The 19129-nt window shown below is 41.4% G+C and overlaps 2 protein-coding genes across 3 annotated transcripts; both read left to right on the plus strand.

The window, feature by feature from the left end:
• Positions 1–3923: 3923 nt before the first annotated feature.
• Positions 3924–7703, plus strand: LOC130179404 (zinc finger protein 2-like). Of its 2 annotated transcripts, XR_008829289.1 has the most exons (3): positions 3924–4320; positions 5470–6371; positions 7087–7703. XR_008829289.1 is itself a non-coding variant. In XM_056392355.1 (2 exons), the coding sequence occupies exons 1-2, from the start codon at positions 4146–4148 to the stop codon at positions 6255–6257; spliced, it is 963 nt and encodes a 320-aa protein (XP_056248330.1). In that variant the 5' UTR covers positions 3924–4145; the 3' UTR covers positions 6258–7703. The 2 variants fall into 2 exon arrangements, 1 of the variants encoding a protein (XP_056248330.1); XM_056392355.1 differs by having other exon boundaries at positions 5470–7703.
• A 1060-nt stretch (positions 7704–8763) lies between these two features.
• Positions 8764–17892, plus strand: LOC130179403 (uncharacterized). Its single transcript, XM_056392354.1, has 5 exons — positions 8764–9059; positions 11923–12923; positions 15604–15759; positions 15849–15947; positions 17077–17892. The coding sequence occupies exons 1-5, from the start codon at positions 8891–8893 to the stop codon at positions 17374–17376; spliced, it is 1725 nt and encodes a 574-aa protein (XP_056248329.1). The 5' UTR covers positions 8764–8890; the 3' UTR covers positions 17377–17892.
• Positions 17893–19129: the final 1237 nt, after the last annotated feature.

Genomic DNA, 19129 nt, shown 5'->3' on the forward strand with positions numbered 1-19129 from the left:
CAGCAGGTCAATGACCTCAAATGACAATGACATCAAAGAACATCCACCCTCTGGAGCGGTCCAGTCACAGTTCAGACCTGAATCCAGTAGAGATGCTGTGGACTGAGCTCAGAGCTGCTCGCACCAGACATCCTGAGAATCTGTCTGACTGAAGCAGGTCTATGAGGAAGAATGGTCCAACATGTCACCTGAACATTGAGCAGGTCTGATCAGCAGCTACTGGCAGAGCTGGTTTCAGGTTATTGGAGCCAAACGAGGTACGACCAGTTAACCAGTTAATGTTTAATGGCTTCAATAAATAAAGACACAAAAGCATGTTTGTGTGATATTAGCTTAGGGACACTCTGTGTGTTCTTGTGACTTAGATGACGATCAGATCACATTTTATGACTAATGAGTGAAGAAAACCATTTAATTCCAAAGGGTTCAATGACTTCCTCTTGTCACTGTGTTTACTGACCACGCCAGACAGAGACAAACAACTGTGTACTTTGTTTTTCAAAGATAATAAACAACATAAAATGAATGGCTACATGTTCAGGTTGTACAATAAAAGCTTTGTTCAAAACTAATATAACACCATATACGCTTTTTACAACAAAGCCAGACATGCCTCTGTCTGGATTTTGGATCCAATTGTACCAATGTTAATACAATTATTTAACTGTCAACTGTCATATTATCATGAGTCACTCAGCTTGCAGAGTGTATCTACAAACTCCTGCCTGAGGGTAAAGATGGTCCCATTGATGTCGTCCATCTTTGTTCACAGGCAGTGAAAAGCATCCAGTTATCCAGATACAGCAACAGCAATACACAAAGGTCTACAGACTAATCATGGTTCCACTCCTAATCAATCTACCCTGGTGAAAGAGGAAGGCTGTGGGCAAAAACCCCCAACATAGTTCCACCAATACAGAAAAAGTAAGTGTGTTATTAAACTTGTCACGCAGAGGATGAAGTTAAGGATAACCAGCACATCACACAGACAGTTGTGTGTGTGTGTGAGACACCAACCATACCTTCAGTCTTCAGATGTCGAGTGGAGATCACTCTTCCTGTCAGTCTGATCTAAGTTCAGTGATTGTGACAGAAAAGAACAATGGTAGACAAACACTCAAAGAGCACCATTCTTAATAAAGATATTCCATTATTTTGACGATGCTGGTGGCGGGCACTTTTATCAGAGTTAGACTTTTAACCATTCAGCTGCAGTATCACACATAGACTGTAAATAAAGATGGATGTAGCCTCTGTGACTTCACCCATAGGCAGAGTGAGAATTATACAGTGACAATCAACTTTTTGTCAACTTTTTCTCCAGGGTGAATAGGAGAACCCAGTACAGAGCAGGCGCGTGCTTCAGTGAACTCAAGCGTTAGTCTTTACAGTATCTTGCTTGTTTAACCAAACCTGTCAAATACATGTAGTGGAGTTGGAAGTACAATATTTCCTTCCGACATGTAGTGAAGTGGAAGTATAAAGTACCATAAAATGGAAATACTCAAGTAAAGTGCAAGTACGTCAAAATTGTACTTAAGTGCAGTAGATTAAATAGATAGATAGAAACTTTATTTATCCCCTAGGGGAAATTCATGAAATGTACTTCATTACTTTCCACCACTGCTAATACAATTACTAAGCCTTCAGGACACATGGATTTTAATATTGTCCAATGACCCAACAGGTAAAACTCCCGATTTCCTGAGTGAAAACAAAGGGGGTGTCTACTATAGGAGCTAATATCAAAAAGGTAAACTGTAACTTAAGGCTAACATTATAAACTAGCTAACATTAATTGGCTGAACTGTAACTTAAGGCTAACATTATAAACTAGCTAACATTAATTGGCTGAACTGTAACTTAAGGCTAACGTTATAAACTAGTTCACATTAGTTAGCTAAACTGTAACTTAAGGCTAATGTTAGACACTAGCTAACACTACAACTGTGCCTTAAGGCTAAAATTAGATTGTAGCTAACATTAATGCTAATGTGGATTGTGGCAACATATCTCACTTTGATGCAGGAGACAGTTATACTCTCATTACAAACTTAGAACTAGCATTCTATTTTTCATTAACCCTAAACTGATCTTTCCCTAAAGGTAACCATAGCACAGTTGCCCTGTGCAGGTTGGAAGAATTTTGAAAACATTGTTACTGGATGTAATTCAGGGTTTTGGAGAATCTTCCAATATGAACATTCTTGTTTGGTGGTAGGTTTCCCAGGGCTAACACACATGCAGACACACAACATTTTCACAGCTACAGAGTTTGCTGATCACCTGACCTGCATGTCTTTGGAGTGTAGAAGCGAAGTCCCAGAGACCTGGCCAGAGTGAACTAACATGGAATCTCTGGTGTTCAAACCATAAACTCAGGAAAGCAAAACGGCTCTAATCATTGAACCGTTGTCCCACCCACCATCCTGAATTTAATCCCAAAATTCACAGGTAACAAGTAAAGGGTCTCCCCTCTTAGAGTGCATTAATAGTCTGGCAGTGTCATTCTGCATTGCTGCTGAGTTTTGTTTTTCCTACTGGGCTCTGGATGAAGGGAGTTATCATAATCAGGTCTGTAGGATATTAACTACCTGTTGTTTTTAACCACAGGTTGTAGCCTGCACTAGTGGATGGAGTTGCTCTATTGTCATGGAGATTGTTATAGTTTAGTTGTTTTATTTTATTGTTTTGTTACTTGTGCAAATAGAATTAAGAAGAAAAAAGTCAAAATAGCATAAGCGTAAGTTATACAGGATGTAAAAAAGATTGAGTTGAGTTATTCTTGGCGGCACAACATCCCTGTGTACATAAGGACCCACCTGTGGAAACAGAGGAAAAGTATAGTGGTGTGTGGATTCCAGATAGATGTCATGTCGCCCTCTGGTGGCGGAAAAATAAATCCATAACACTCAAATGTGGAGAGATCTGTCAAGAAATGCCTCAGTTAAAATAGTACAAATCCTAATCATACAGATGAACAGAAGAAGTGGGGAGCGAGTCAAGGAAACTGAGATTGTTCTTTCCCAAAAAAAGGTCCAAAACCCCCAAAAAACATTGGAAAAATTCCTATTGAACAAACAAACAACCACACACATGTAGGAATTAAAATAAGATCAGCAGGATTGACTGTGTAAATTTCAAATAGAAAAGACGAAGGAGTATAATCCTGTTATTTTTAATGCAGTGCATGTCAGTTTGGGTAGGTAAATGGACTGAACAAAGATAATAGTACATTTACAGCACTGGAGCACTTGGAGGAAAGAAAACAGTAGTGTTGTAGATTGTAGGGGAGACTGGATTCTCTGTTACTCAGAGACTTTTGCTTTGGCAAAGGTTGGGAATGAAATGTAGGTAAGGGCAGAGGCTTTGTGAAGAGGCAAGGCAGGCAACTGTTTGGGGCCCCAGGATGTTAGAGGACTCCCAAGCGCTGACAAAATTTACTCCACAGCAATGTCTCAAAATGCTGCTCCCTCCCCCTTTAAACATCCAATGGATGATTTGCAACAAAAATATCAGAAGCATAGTTGCCAACTATTTTAAGTAAAGCCTGCACATACAATTGCTAAGTTTCCAACAGCGCTCAGTAGGAAACCTCCCTAAAGGGGCTTTATGTGTTGATGAACGCTGGCCTTATGATGTGGGTTATTTACAATGTGGCAACATTGAAGTTATGTAGTTATTTATTTAGGTTGTTATTGTTATTTATATTATTTTGAAAATTACAAGGATTTTCAGTTCTTTATATTTTTATTTTGAAAATTCTGACTTTACCAGTTGGAATAATAAAAAATAAAAATAAAATAAAAAGTTTAGATTTTACACATTTTTAGTTGGTGTCAGATTATTTACTACATAATGGTGATGGACGCTGATTGGCTAGGACCCCAACGGATTCAAGGATCGCCGCAGCATCTCACAGTAAAAAAAGGCTGGGAACCTGCTATAGAAATTGCACCACTCCAAACTGCAATCTAATCCCGACCTGCGGGTGGCATCAATGCGCCGTAAACCCAACGGAAACCCAGAAGAAGAAGAAGAAGAGGAGTCAACACATCAGCTCACAGTAATATCACAGAGGTTCAGTATTTAGTCCGTATCTTGTTTTCTCCTCAGTTCTGCTTTCACCGTTTCACCTGAGGAACATGTTGAAGCTCCAGAGTCTGAAGGTTTTCATCAACCAGCGGCTGACGGCGGCAGTGGAGGAGGTGATGGGCCGGTTAGAGAAAGCTATAACCGAGTATGAGGAGGAGATGGAGAGCCGCCATCAGAGGCTGCTGCACTCGGCTTCAAGACCCGAGGACGAGCAGCGAAGTGCAGGTAGGTATAGTACTGCTTTATTGTGTATTTATTGCTGGTGTCGCGCGGAGTCAATGATAAGCTAACGAAACTAGCCTGCTTGCTCCAGCTAACATAGCACATGCTAAAATTGTCACCTGGGACCAAAAACACACCATTTGTCACATAACACCGGCAATGCTGCCCAGAGTTTAAATGACAAGATTGGTTGAGTGCGATTCAAAATATTGCAAGACACAGATTTAGTTGGAATGATCGTTTTTTCATTTCATTTTCACTGAAAAAAGTGATGATGATGTGATTTTTTTCATTGAGTCTTGTATCAAACAAACATGTTCCTTTATTTCAACAATGTTGTGACACATTTTACATCTATCAAAGAAATTGCAGCTCCTGTGCTTTGGATATTTTGATTAATTGTGCAGCCTAACTGAGAGCATAAGACTTCCTGTTTTCAGAGGTTACCAGATTCACCAGCTTCCTGTTGACAGAGAGCGTAGTCCTTCCAATTGGTTTGTTTTCACAGCCATGCTGGTACGTCAGTCAGGCTGTGCATAGACACAGCAGTGCTGGAAGGTAAACGCAAGCATCAACCCCCAAGGCATGAACTAAAGTCTCAGCTCCACACACGCCCCTCCTCTTTGTCTGGGAGTTAGGGGTGGAGTCAGTCACTGCCAAGATGGCGACAGTGGAGCAGCTCACTCATCAGCGCTTCAAAACTGCTCTTACGAAACCTGTGGGTGACATCACAGAGGCTACGCCATCTTTATTAGCAGTCTATGTGTAAATGCTGACATCAGCACACTAACATGCTGATGCTAAAGAATCTACATTTACTTTATTCGTTTAGTTTCACATTTAGCTTTGCAGGTTTTTGGTCATAAACCAAAGTATTAGACAAAACAAATATTTTGACCGGAGGTGGGGCGAAGTAATTACAGTTCATCCTGAGGGGAACATGCATGAACTAAATTTCATGGCAATCCATTTAACAGTTGGTGAGATATGTTTGTCTGAACGTGCAGGACAGACTGACTGACAGATGGACAGTGTTACAGCTGTCCTGACAACAAGCTGTAAATGAATATCTCTTTGGTGAATGCCAAGTTAACATTAATAAAGGTTTGAATCTCGGGTTGATTTACCTTTGACTCTGTGTCTGTATTTCAGTGTTTTCTGCAGATGTGCAGCAGCAGCTGGTGATTAAAGAAGAGGTTCTGTCTGAGCAGCAGGAGTGGAGTCCCAGTCTTGACCAAAAGGACCCGGGCTGGCCACACATTAAAGTGGAAAAACAGGATTTCTGGACTAGTCAGGAGGTCAGGGGTCAGGTGCAAGGACTGCATGAGGATGACAGCGCCAGGTCCTTGGACTCTCATATCCATGTGAAGGGAGTACATGAAGAGACATTTCAGTCCTCACAGCTTCATCACAGACTGGAGGCTCCAGCCTGCAGCTCAGCAGAACACATGAAAACAGAGGCTGATGGAGAGGACTATGGAGCACCAGAACCGGACAGGATCTTAATATCTGGTTTTAAATCTCTATCTGGATCCGATGATAAGGCCTCACACTCTTCTGAAGCTGAGACTGAAGACAGTGGTGATGACTGGAAGAAGATGAGGAAACCTCAGACAGTAAATACTGTGGAAAATAAAGTTCCTGTCAGTGATGCAGGACCTAACACCAGCATTAAATCCTTCAGCTGCTCAAAATGTGGGAAAAGGTTTGGACAGAAGCATCATCTACAGACACACATGAGATGTCACACCGGGGAGAAACCCTTCAGTTGTTCTCTTTGTGGTAAGAGATTTACTCAGAAGGGAAATCTGACTCAACACCTGACCGTCCACACACGGGAGAAACCATGTAACTGTCCTGTTTGTGGGGAGCGGTTTTCACAGAAAGGAAACCTGACGCAGCACATGACGGTGCACACACGGGAGAAACTGTGTTGGTGAGAGACTGGCACAGAAGACTGAGCTGCATTCATCGCAACAGCTGTTTGTTGGTTTTCAGCAGCAGTGAAGTAACTCACTTTGTTACATCCAGCTCAGGACTGTCACATAGCTAAGGTACTGCAGTAACAGCACTGACATGCCTCTGTGGCTCAGGACTGTAAATGTTCAGTTACAGGCACAAGTTGTTCTAGAAGTTACTGGGTCATATGTTCCTTTTTGTTTTTGTCTTAAAGTTCAACCTTTGTGTATCATGCGGGGAGGGGGTCCAAGGTTTACCTCTCAACATCTGCAAAGTAACAGCAGCTCACAGATGTCTCATTACATTGTGTTGAGACACACACAACACATTACTACAACCTGAAAAATGAGTGCCATACTATATTTATTAAATATATGACAGAAAAGGAAACGGCTGTAAATTGATGAGAATCAAATGTTGATATGAAAGTTTCAGCTTTGTAAAATGTGTTATGTTAAATGACCAAGACCAGGTCATACATCATACAGTTTGTATTGAGAGCCACAGCCCACAGTGAGAACATAGTGTATCAGCATGAAGACTCACAGTGTGTGGACTCCTGAGTGTTCACCCCATGTGTGAGAGCTGACTGTGTGGGCCTGTGGACCCTTCATTAAACGCCTCTATAAGCACTCAGGTCAAGTGATGGCTTCGTACCTCAACAAGAAGTCAAATATTGTTGTTTGTTCCAGCTGAACTGTTGATATTTCGTCGTCTAGTTTCTCTTCATTCTCTGTGAAGTGAAATTAGAGACGTCACTCAGGCCTCGAGTCATTTTAACAAGACCTTTTTTTTTTTTTTCTTTAACAGCCTGACTTCCATCAGCATGATTTCATCTTCAAACCAGCTGAAGTCCTCACAGGTCTGCAGGTCTCTGACTGTCACCACCCGTTAGCACAACCACTTCATATGTTAACTGTTTCTAAGGGGCTGGTTGATTTTACCTGAGATCATTATCATAATTAACTGTCACATTTACCTCAGTAATGAAACAATCTCACAGTGGAGCTGCTGTGAATTCTTTGTAGTGAAGAACACAGGAAATCATGGATCATGACTGAAGAAGCATTTAACAGGAAAATCAAACGAGCTGTTTCACATCTATTGGCTGTAAGATCAGTTTTGATTAGATTTAGATAACTTGTGTTATCTCACGTGTTTGATGTAATGACAGTATCTGATCATTACAGTGAGATTATTTTCCATGTTTATGGCAGACTCACTGTCCTCAGCTGCTAGGAAACAAAACTCTGGAGCTTTGCTCTGCTCTGGAGGAGCTGGAACATTTATTTTCTGATCAACTGTTTCTCATGCTGAACATTAAAGCAGGTGTACATCAGTGTGTCTCTTGGTCTGGAGCTGGGAGGGTGGCTTCAGGGATTTTTATGTATGTTTAAAGCCAATAAACAGAGAGTGAACACTTTGAATGATCTGTTTTCTTATTGTATAAATGGACCCTCTCAATGTGCTCTCAGTTGTTAGTTAACATGTCTTGGTGCAATCATTTTTCAGAAAATTTTAACAAGTGAAAAATTAAAAAGTGATGGGGACAAAATCGGCCATTCTGGCCACATTCAAATCTGGCACACACAGAAAATCTTATTGTCTTGGAAATTGTGTTATGTTCACAATTTTTCACCACATAGTTTTATCATTTGGAACAATATTACTGTTAACAACAAAAATATCCATAAAGAGGGCTGGACTGAAAGGGGTATAATCTTCATTCTAAAATTGTTCAATGATAAAGGTACCGTTTATAGTATATTTATAGAATTTTTTCATAAAAAACAAATCCTTCCCCATCAAATATAAGGAATTTGTTTCAGTGGTAAGACCACAGTTTAATTGATGAGATGTCATTTAGCCCAGCAGCATAAGGTTGTTCAGCTCCCTTCACTGGAAGTAGGTGGAATTAAATTAACAGACATAAAATGTACAAAGAAACATTAACAATAGGTGCTTCAAAACAAAAAGATTTCCTCTATATTAATAGATATAGAACATTTGTGGAGTTGAGCCAGAAACAAATATTAATTTGTTCTGTCATTTCTGCCTCCTCTGTCTTTTGGGGAGACAGAACAATTTCTTTATAACAAGACTTGCCAAACTGTAACAATTAGACCTAAAGATATAATAACTAAATTTGAATGTAATAACAAGCCCCGTAGTTTCATAACCAATCTTTTAATTATAATAGGCAAAGCCCACAAACATAAACTCAGTGCTTAATTTCTGCAAATTTATTTTTATTATTACATTTTATTATTATTTATGTGTTTTGTGTGTGTGTGTGTGTGTATATATGCATGTATGTATTTGTCTGTATATATATTTTCTATACTTTTTGCACATTTGATATTATCTGATGTCTGAAATTTATATTTGTACAATGTTCAATAAAAATGATAGAGAAATTTTTTTTAGTGTGTGGTATGTTGTTTAATTCGATGGAGTTAATGAGATGGGGGTGTGATGGGTGTTCTGTTGCTGTTGCGTGACCCTAATGTTAAGGGTGAGGGCGGGGTGGTGACGTCACTGAGCGGCAGGAGAGCCAACCGGAGCAAGAAAGATTGGGAAAACGCGTTTTTCATATGCTACTGTTCCTGAGAAAATGTCCACCCTCCAGACACTGAAAACTTTTATCAACCAGCGACTCGCCGTAGCTGTGGAGGAGATCTTCGGGCTGCTGGAAACAACCATTTCAAACTACGAGGAGGAGATTAATCGCCAGCGGAGGCTGCTGGAGGACGAGAGGTCCGAGTTCCGGACCAACAAAACAGGTTCGAGAAGTTTCTGTGAACCGGGTTGACTCTGGGTTTCAGTCATGTCACAGCACTGGGTTCAGCTTCTATTTAAACTGAATGACAGAGCAGCCGGAGTTGTGTTTCTGCAGCATTTCACAAAACCTCGTTCAGCTTCCCGCCGCCGCGTCAAGCCGAAACAAGTTAAAGCCGGAAGTTGAGTATTTAAGGCCTTCAACGTAAAAGCATTAAAAAGAGACAAAGGTATGCTGTGTTCTTGTTAAGCGAAAGCTCCCGTTCGTCATTTTCACACAATATGTCGTTATTTTTAAGTCAGTGCCAGTATCACACACTGCCACCGATGTCACCCCTTCTAAACCGTGATCTTTGGTTTTATTGTGAAGGGGATGACACCGGAAGTAATTTCCGAACCTCCGAAAATCTTAAAGACGACATTAAGTTACGTTTATTAGACATAAGAGGAGAAACACGTTTTTCGGAACCAGTGTCTGAAGGAAGAGGTTAACTACAGTGTCTGGAGAGATTGTTTTCCAGCAGGAGACGTGGGGAATGAGGGGGGAGGAGGATGACTGAACAAAAGATAGTTTTGGGTATAATCTTTGGGAATACTGTGACTTTTTTGTTATTCTTTCAGGCACTGACAGTGTAGGGTCCATATAATGACGTCAGCAGGATATAATCAATTTGTTGTCACCACTGTAATGATCAATGAATCCAGCTGTGTATTTGAGGACTGAAATGGGCTTTAGTCTCTATTAAGATGCTCTAAAACCACATGATCCTAAATCCCATGACGCATGTAGTAGCATATTTTCGTTAGATAGTCCTGACCAGTAAAATACCAATTGTCTTTAAACTACATGTAAATAATAAGTAATTAATGCTTTCTGTTTTAAAATGTGTACCCTGTGAGTCCAAGCTGAGTTAACCCAGATGACATCACTATGGCTTTATCAAGGTTAAACTTGACATTTGACAAAGCTCTTCCAGGGCCACAGAGACATTATACAGATTGAGACTGGCATTTATGTAAATAAATAATAAATAAATAAATCTGTGGAATGTTCCTTTAAATGTGATAAATGCAGCTTTCTGTGCATCCTGAACATCCACAGTCGAACTGAAATCACTGGCTCTCTGCTGTAGTTTAACCTTCAGAGCATGTACAGACACAGTATTTATGATAATCCTCCCTCCCCATAAAGCTCAAATGGTAATATGGAAGATTACAACACTGAAACAACTTTGGCAGATCACAATGCATTCTGGGAAGGTAAATGAAAGTTAGATTATTCTTACATGTCACCAGTAGGAGATTTACTGGAATAAATTTAGTGGATTTGACAAAAAGCTAAAATGTGCAGACAGTTCAAGAAGTAGCTCGATGAGACTCTATCTCCAAACTCCCATCAGCAGTTGGAGCACTGTGTGCACTTCACCCTGCATCAAAGATCAAAGCTCCTGCACACACAAATAATAGGACAATAACCTCACAGACATGTCTGTATGTGTCCCACAACAAAGTATTTTACAAGTTGTTAAGTTGTCTTTGTTTTATTTGAAAATTTGTGCATGTTATATTAACAACACAATATGTTTGTATATGCCATTTCATGATGAATTACCCACAGTTCTCCATACTTTAGCTACGCTGCTTATCCTTTAATGTGGCAGGGGGGTTGGAGCCAATCCCAGATGACACTGGGCGAGGCGGGGTCCACCTGGACAGGTCGCTTGTCTATCACAGGGCTGACACACATGCCCTATGAACTTTAATTCATTTCCTATTAACATTATATTAAAACATAATATGATTATGTAATATCCTAAACTTGACAACACTAATGAGGTGTACTGTATGTGGATGTGTTTTAGCTTCTGTAGGCAGCTTTTTGAACCTGTACCCTCCCCGTCCAGCACCAGAGTGCAGTTTAAAGCTCCATATTTTCCTCTTCTCCTGTGTTTTATTTAAAGTGTTGATCCATAAGAAGATATATTTGTGGTTTTAAGAACCAAAAACCATCTCAATGTAGTTTTACATCTCCTCCCTCAGACTTCTCTCTGGAGCTCTGACAACAGGTCAGTGAGCCAATCAGAAGAGAGGAGGCTCTGAGCCTCTCTTCTGGTTTCTGGTTTCTAAGTGATCCAATAAAAATATAGCAGATTTCAGGTAAACACTCAGAGAAATCGAATCTTGTAAGGCTGGATGGTGGGCAGGGCTTAGGGCGGGGCTGAGGGCGGTGACAGCTTTGTTGTGACATCACAAAGTTCCAGAAGTCCTGACGGCTTGTTTTAAGGCTCAGTTTCTGAATACAGGCTGTGTGCATTTCTCTGTGGACTGAGGCTTTGGTACTTTCACAGTATTAATATAGAACGTAGACCTGCTTTATAATCAAACAACACATGGACATCTACCTTTATACTATATGGACCTTTAAACCTTTCATACGTATACCAGGTGTGTGAACCTCTTAGAGAGATAGTAATGGACTTACATTACATTTACTCATCTGTCAGTGGCTTTTATCCAAAGAGACTTACTAGTGAGGGACATCACTAAAGCTTCAGAGCAGTTGGAGACCTTGGTGTAAGGACTATGTCGTACATCTGTTCAATAAGTGAAGGAGATCAGGTAAAGTGAAAGGGGTTTACATTTGTCAGGTGACAAGAAAACAATCAATTAGCTATAGCAACTTTATAAGTCAATGACATGGTTGTTCTCCCTCTGTCAGTTTGTGTTGGTCTGTGTGTGTCTGTTCTCTAATGGACAAAAACAGATGAATTCAGTCTGAGGTTGTGGTGAGAAATCCCATTTTCGTTATAAGTCGTTATAAAACCAATTTGTGGAAGTGTGATGGCTCCTGTCCTTCTTTTCTTGCAGACATGCAACATGCTGTGAGATTTCGTGTCATCATCAATCATGACATCAAGAAGATAACTTTCCAAAACGGCCTCCCCTCGTCCGTGGAGGACATGATGGAAGTGTTGAAACAAGCTTTCTCCATCACCACAGACATCGGCCTTCAGTACAAAGACACCGACTTTGATGACTTCTTCACTCTGACCTCCACAGCTGACCTCAAGGACAAAGACACTCTCAAAGTCGTGCATGTGCCACCAGGAATAATCATGACCACAGTCCCTCAGGAGTGTAAACCCGACACCTCTGACATGTCTTCAGTAGATGAGCTGCTCTCTTTGGACTCCCAGGACAGTCTGATCCCCAGTCCACCCCCCACTGAGAGGCAGAACCTGTGGCCTGCCATCTTTCCCATCCCCAGCTTCTCCTACAACACAGAGATGGCTTTGAGGCAGGGCAATGAGAAGTTCCTAAAAGACGGGACGCCTCTAACATCACCCAGCGTCAAATCAGACATTCTGGAGCGGCTGGCAGAGGCCATGTTCTCCTACACTGCTTATCCCAACGATCCGCAGAGGGCCGCAGTAGCACAGGCACTGATAGAGAAGCACCCCTGCCTGAGGGAGCCCGGCTCTTTTAACGGATGTTATGGGTGGCAGCAAAGCCTGAAGTACAAATGTGCAAACTACCGGAGCAAGCTAAAGGCACACGGAAACCCTGAACTGCTGATAAACACAATGAAACACAAGCAGGAGGGTGACAGGAAACCTGCCAAAAACATCAAGAAACCCAGGAAATCAGAGGTGAACTACCTCCCCCCACACCCAGCCGGGGAGACGGACGACAGCCTGGAGACTGTGAGACTCGAGCTGGTTGCAGTGAGCAGGACGAAGGACAACGCGTTCATGATCAATGACATGATGTCCAGGACGTACAGCTGCAGACGCAGAGAGGTGGTCGGCCAGTCCATGCAGGTGGCAGAATTCAAGGAGAGGTGGCCCGCCCTCTTTGACCCGCTACAGGTAAATAAACTGGCTCAGTGATCCTCCTGTCACACCAGGAAATACCTGTGTACAAATGTAATTTATAATGTTATAGACTAATTGTTATTTGCACAGTTGAATAAGGTGACTGACGAAGCAAACGCGCTGCAACGGCCCAAAACATTTGCATTAGGAGAAATGAGCTGCAGATTCAGAAATGATGCAGCAACAAAAACACATGAACCTCCGAAACAAATGCAACAGAGAGCTCCAGGCCTCTGGGGGAGCCCTAAGTGGAAGACCCTATAGACTGTATATAAGCTAACGCTAACACTTGCTACGTTTTCTGTTGCTCTGTCATAATATTGTAAAAACTACGGCCAAATGTAAAATAAAAGACAAACCTTTCTTTGGCCTTTTATCACCTTTGTATGTCGCCTCTTCTCTCTGTCTGCATACTCTCTTGTTTGGTCCAAGGTCAAAGGTCAAAGGTCCGGTCGAATCTCAAGCTTATGCTCAAGGTGTTCCATTTATTTTTGTGTTTGCATCTTGTATTTGAAGCGCATTTGCTGTCCATGTTTTTGATTTGGCTTCCTGCAGTACATTTTTTCATTTGCAGATTGTTTCTTGTATTTTTTTGTTTGTGTTTCGTACATGTTTTGGAATCTGCATCGGTTCTGAACTTGCAGCTCATTTCTCCTAATGTAAGTGTTTTGGACCGTTGCAGCGCATTTGCTCTCGTCGGCCGCCGATAGTCTATGATGATTTTATTGTTGTAGTTCACGAAGAAAGACTGTATGAGAAACACCTAATCGTGCTACAGTCCACAGCTGCAACAACAGTCTGAACAATGACCATACAACTGTGTAACTAGTAGAGATGTCCTGAAGTTATTTTTGCTGCCGAAACAGATACCGATCATCTGTGAGTGAGATACCAATCATTTTTTGTGTTTTGTTATAGCAGCTGGTTTAATGGTTGGTCGGTCTGTTTAGCTTTGTAGTGAACTGGTACCTCCAACAGGAGGCAGCGTAACCTGATAGAAGGACAACAACGAATAGACAACATGCACTACAAGAAACTCCCAAGGAGCCTTGCAAGAAGTATCCTAGAGTAACAACAACTGAATAACAATAACAGTAATAAATCATTAATTACACGTTGATTTATGTGAATTAACATGATTATTATTAACAGACTGAAAAAAATGAAGCCTATTCAATAGGGTAAACAATGCAAATAGTCTAATAAATAGAAGTCACTATATGTCAGAACATGAACTCAGTTTCATTAAGCAAACTAAAGAATAATAGGATTTACAGTCAGATACAGGCTGCATTCAAACTGACAGGTATTTTATGGTGACATGCATTTCAGACGGCGTATGTTATATCTGTCTCACACACTTTGTAAAAGTTGCACACGGCCGGCGCAGTGAGCGAGGTGGGAGGCGGGACTACGAGAGTGTTAACCACAGGTATTTTTAATGAAAATTGGCCGATCAATGAGGGCATCCCTAGTAACTACAGGTTAGTACAGAGAGAGATCATCAGTCTGGGCAGTACAGCAGTAAATACAGCAGCAGACATATTTGAATTCTAGTTTTTCTTCTAGATTATGATACAGATCTGCCTCTAACTGTACAAACTAATAGATCCTAACACCATAGAATTTTACATCTAGATGAAAATATTACTTCCTGAGAAACTGATGATTTTTACTTGTTTAATTCAAATAATTCAAATACCTTTATTGGCATGAAGTCTAGAAAAATGTCTTGGATCTGCACCAGAATGTAATGGGTTCTTCCCTGGACCATGACCCATTCCTCCTCCAGGTCCATCACCATAGTCCTGGACCAGGTCTTCAGAGTAGAGGAGTCCTTTTTATAGACATGTAGATTGAGGCTCAGTGGTTTACTGTTGAGTAATAATTCAGGATTGTTCCATGTGGGTCTCCAGCCTCAACCTCTCACCTCAGCGGTCCTCAGTGTTTTTAGAGCAGGAGTGTTTCTTTATTGAAGGGCTGATGAATGAAGATCTGAAAGTGAAACATGTAACTTTAACAAATTCAAGAAATATGCAAAATCACTTCAATCACTTTTAGTACTAATGTGTAGTTTAGTTCATAATCATATTCAGACTGTCTCCGAGTGTTGTCCTGAGCTGCACTGATGGCTGAGAGTGAAGTGGATGACCTGGATGACATCTTAACTGTTTCATCATCTGAGCTCAAGCAGACAAACCTGTGTTTCTGAAAGTTTACTTCCTCGTTCATTTCAAACATTTTCATAAACAATGTCCTCAGTGTACATTAAAATAGAAACATGGGAATATCCTGGATAATGTAAAGATCCTGTCGGCTTCTGTCATAACCTCCAGTTTCACTTGTTCCAACTGTGTATCTGAGAGCTCATGTGTTGTCTGTCACTTCATCTTTATTTTAACACTACAATACCTGTGAACATCTGCTGCTGTTGCTACAGAGGAGAAGCTCAAGGTGCAATTTCGAAACCCTTCATTGATAATGAAGTGCAAATCAAGACGTGCTGTCGCGCGACGGCAACGACAACCTGCTCGTTTGTGTCTCTGCAATCAAGAGCACACACAGTACAGCTCAGACTGCAGCCTCGAACCTCCGCACAGTCAGACCGGAGTCGCAGGAGTGTTGTTGTCACACACCGTCTGTATGTCTCAGTACCAGTGATGCTGTCTTACAGATAAACGAGGAGTTCCGCAGGTGTAACACCGTCCCCCTGGAGTCCACCTTCACCTCCCAGCTGGACAGGTACACGCCCAAGTTCCTGGAACTGTTCAGCTCCAAGGGAGGAGCTGTGGGACAGCGCATAAAGAGCGTGTTGACAGAACTGATAAAGGTGAGGATGGGTCCTGATTAGTTGTCTGACAAACAATAGAGGCGCATTCTGGGATGGCATTTATTCATGAGCCGCTGAATTAACCGTAGGACCCCCACGTCTCCGTGGTGAAGAAGAGGGACGTGACCCTGAGGTGCCTCATCGAGTACATGGGGGAGAGCGTGCAGGAGCTCATCTCGGACTACTACGTGAGTAACGTCCTCATCACTGGGTTTAAGTCTGGTTGGTGTCTGATTGTTGTTTGCATCAGGCTGTTGACTGCGGTGACGCTGTACCTACATCCACCTGACAACATCTACACTGAAACACATACATTCAGTCAGCAGAAGGTCTTTCTTTAGAGGGTAGACGTCTTAGTGAGAGTTTGTCAGGGTTTCCATGTCCTCGAGAAAAAAAGTCAAGCCTTTTAAAGTTCTAGTCTGTAACTTTTCCACATTTAAAATGTCTAAAAACATCTAGACCATATGTTGTTCAGTTGTGTTCTTACTTTATCCCAGCTGTTTCCATCAATTCTCAAACCTGAGAAATCTGTGATTTTAATCATGGTAATGTTTTATCATGACATCATATCCTCTATGATCATGTGTCAGTGTGACAGAAGCTCAACATTGACTATCTAGTTGTCTTCACCACCATTACTGTAAGCTCCTCCCAGTTTGGATTCCTTCAGTGTCAGTGGTTCAGGAAATCAAACAGACCTGGTGATTCTAACCATTAAAAACACTGAATGAAGCAGTTTGACATTTAAAGTCAGTGTTTGAGCGACACTGTACGGAGGAGAGAGACTCAGGGAAGAGTTGGAGCTGAGATTGATGCTAACGTTTGTTCTGATTGTTTCTCTGATAACTTATGAACCAGATGTTCAGCAGGTTTTTACCAGCAGCTGAATTATCCACAGAGGTTTCCTCCTCTCCATAACAAACACACCAGGGGATTAAAACCAGTAGAAACACTGAATAAAGCAGTTTGACTTTAAGACTCAGAGATTCAGTGACACAGGACAGGACGTCTCCAGCAGCTGGGAGCTGAGCTGTCTAACATTTCCTCAGCTTGTTTCTCTGATAACTTCAGATCCAGACGTCCGACGACTAAAATCCTTCATCTGGTTCAAATATAGAGCTGAAAACCACCAAGGTGGAAAAAGTGCATGTGGCTTAAAACTAGATAAAAGTCAATGTTGAAATTCTGTCAGACAAACACACATATCATAGAAGATATGATATCATTGACAGATTGTGTGTGTGTGTGTGTGTGTGTGTGTTGTGTGTGTGTGTGTGTGTGTGTGTGTGTGTGTGTGTTCGTGTGTGTTCGTTCCAGAGGACAGCAGAGGACAAAGTGCACAAGGATCTTAAATCTCAGAGTATGAGGATCTACGTGTGTCAGCAGCCTGATGCAGTGGGCATCATCATCGATGGGACCCCGGTGCTGACGGGTCTGGACAATGTGTCCAGAGCCTGCTGCCTCCTCCTGGGCCTCACCTACGCCCTCAATCTGGATTATCCTCCCAAACTCGCCAAGACCTTCGAGGTCTTTCAGAGACTGTTTGTAGGACTTGACACGCTGCAGCCGAAACCAACGTCCAAGTACATCAGCCTGAAAAACAAACTGCTGACCTGAGCTGCTGCTGCAGGATCCAGGATCGGAGGAGGTCTCCGTTTATCTGATGATCTGGATTCTGCTGAGTCCTCTTGGTTTGATGAATAAGGGTTAAATCACTGAGCTGTGGTTCGGTTCAGGCGTGAGACTCGTCACCTCCGTGTCACATGATATGAGATAGTTCTGATAAAATACTGATCTCAGCACATGCAGCACTGAGGGTCTCAGATTCTGTGAAGGGGATTCTCGCTCAGTGTGTCTCTGAGGGTCTTCGAGCTCAGCTGTTCATGCAGAGAGTCATAAACTGGGAAGTAAATGTATTTTCTCACCTAATTAGTTTTGTATTGACCTGCAGCTGAACTGAGAGGAAAAAACACTGAAACACATTTTAATGTTTTAAAAGAAAAAAACAGATTTGATAGATTTTGTAAACTGACGCTTCAGTTACAGGAGAGACTGGTTCACACGTGGTGCTGACATGTGGCGTTCACAATTGTACCTGAGTTGAAAAAAATAAAATCAGATTTCCTCCTCTGAGTTGATTGGCCTGTGTTTGGATTGTAAATCTGATCTCACATCTCCAAATGAATATTCTTCTTCTCTGGGGTCACGGTGCAGCACTGACGTCAGATCAGTCTAAAGAAGATTATGAATAAAATCACTTCAGGTTGTGAAGATGGAATATTGTCATTTTCATTGGAAACGAAAGCACTGACATGACTTGGATATGAAATTATTTGGCCAGATTTTATGTTAATACTTGAATACAGGCACTCATAGCAGCTGAATCTTCTTCATCAACAGTATCATTAGTATACTTAGTGCTGCTGTAGCACTCAGGGTCATGAAAGAACCTGTGACCACCACAGCTTCCTCACTTTGCTCCTGGATGTGTCTGATTCAACATGGCACAGAGCTGAAGAAAAAGTTAGCAATACAATAACTGGTCCTGAGCAGGAATACCACTGATCTACTACAAACCTTTAACAAATGTACAACAAAAGAATAGAAAAGGAGTCCTGCACCTGCCTGTTACTAAGCACTGAGCTGTCAGTACAGGGGGAATCTACCTGTTAGCACAGTGAGGCCACACACAGGATCACAACACAAACACTTTATTCAACCAAAGTATTCAGGTAGAAGATGTAGGTATGTGTGTGTGAACAGAGTAGAAGCTGAGTGTAACATGGTGTGTTGCAGGGGTGGACAGTATGGTAGTTCATTTACTTCAGTACTGTACTGCAGTATATTTTTCCAGTATCTGTACTTTACTTGTACCAGTATTTCTTTTTTGTAAACTTCTGACTTTTACTCCACTACACTTAAAGACAAGTATTGTACTTTTGACTCACGACATTTCTATGGACCTCTTACTTTGAAGCAGAGCTTTTAGTCAGTGAAATTTATTTTATTTTATTTTGAAAAATGTGACAGAGCATACACTGTGTTTATCACAGGAAAGAACCAATCACAGCAGAAGATTCTTCAGCAGAGACCATGCTCTGATCTGAGGTCTGTGTTTGAAGGTTTAGAAATAAAGATTCATTTAGTTTGAAATGTTAGCTGTGTTTACCACCAACACACTTCATCACCGACTAAAGAAATACATCAACAATAACTCCTTTTCTGATTCACTGTTTTATGTCCATGTCTACAGTGTTTTTATCCTACAGGTTCAACAGTCAGTCAGTCAGTCAGTAAATGTGGAACAATACAACAGTGTGTTGACATGAAAAATGTACTTTTGAATACTTCACTATTTTTCTAAAATCAA

Source organism: Seriola aureovittata, chromosome 12, assembly GCF_021018895.1.
Source record: "Seriola aureovittata isolate HTS-2021-v1 ecotype China chromosome 12, ASM2101889v1, whole genome shotgun sequence".
NCBI classification, from domain to species: Eukaryota; Metazoa; Chordata; class Actinopteri; order Carangiformes; family Carangidae; genus Seriola; species Seriola aureovittata.

Excerpts from the sequence above, each read along its gene's own strand:
- LOC130179404 (XM_056392355.1), top strand. The coding sequence starts at position 4,146 with ATGTTGAAGCTCCAGAGTCTGAAGGTTTTCATCAACCAGCGGCTGACG. Across the intron at positions 4,321-5,469 it reads GGACGAGCAGCGAAGTGCAG|TGTTTTCTGCAGATGTGCAG; the intron begins GTAGGTATAGTA and ends TCTGTATTTCAG.
- LOC130179403 (XM_056392354.1), top strand. The coding sequence starts at position 8,891 with ATGTCCACCCTCCAGACACTGAAAACTTTTATCAACCAGCGACTCGCC. Across the intron at positions 9,060-11,922 it reads GTTCCGGACCAACAAAACAG|ACATGCAACATGCTGTGAGA; the intron begins GTTCGAGAAGTT and ends CTTTTCTTGCAG. Across the intron at positions 12,924-15,603 it reads CCCTCTTTGACCCGCTACAG|ATAAACGAGGAGTTCCGCAG; the intron begins GTAAATAAACTG and ends GCTGTCTTACAG.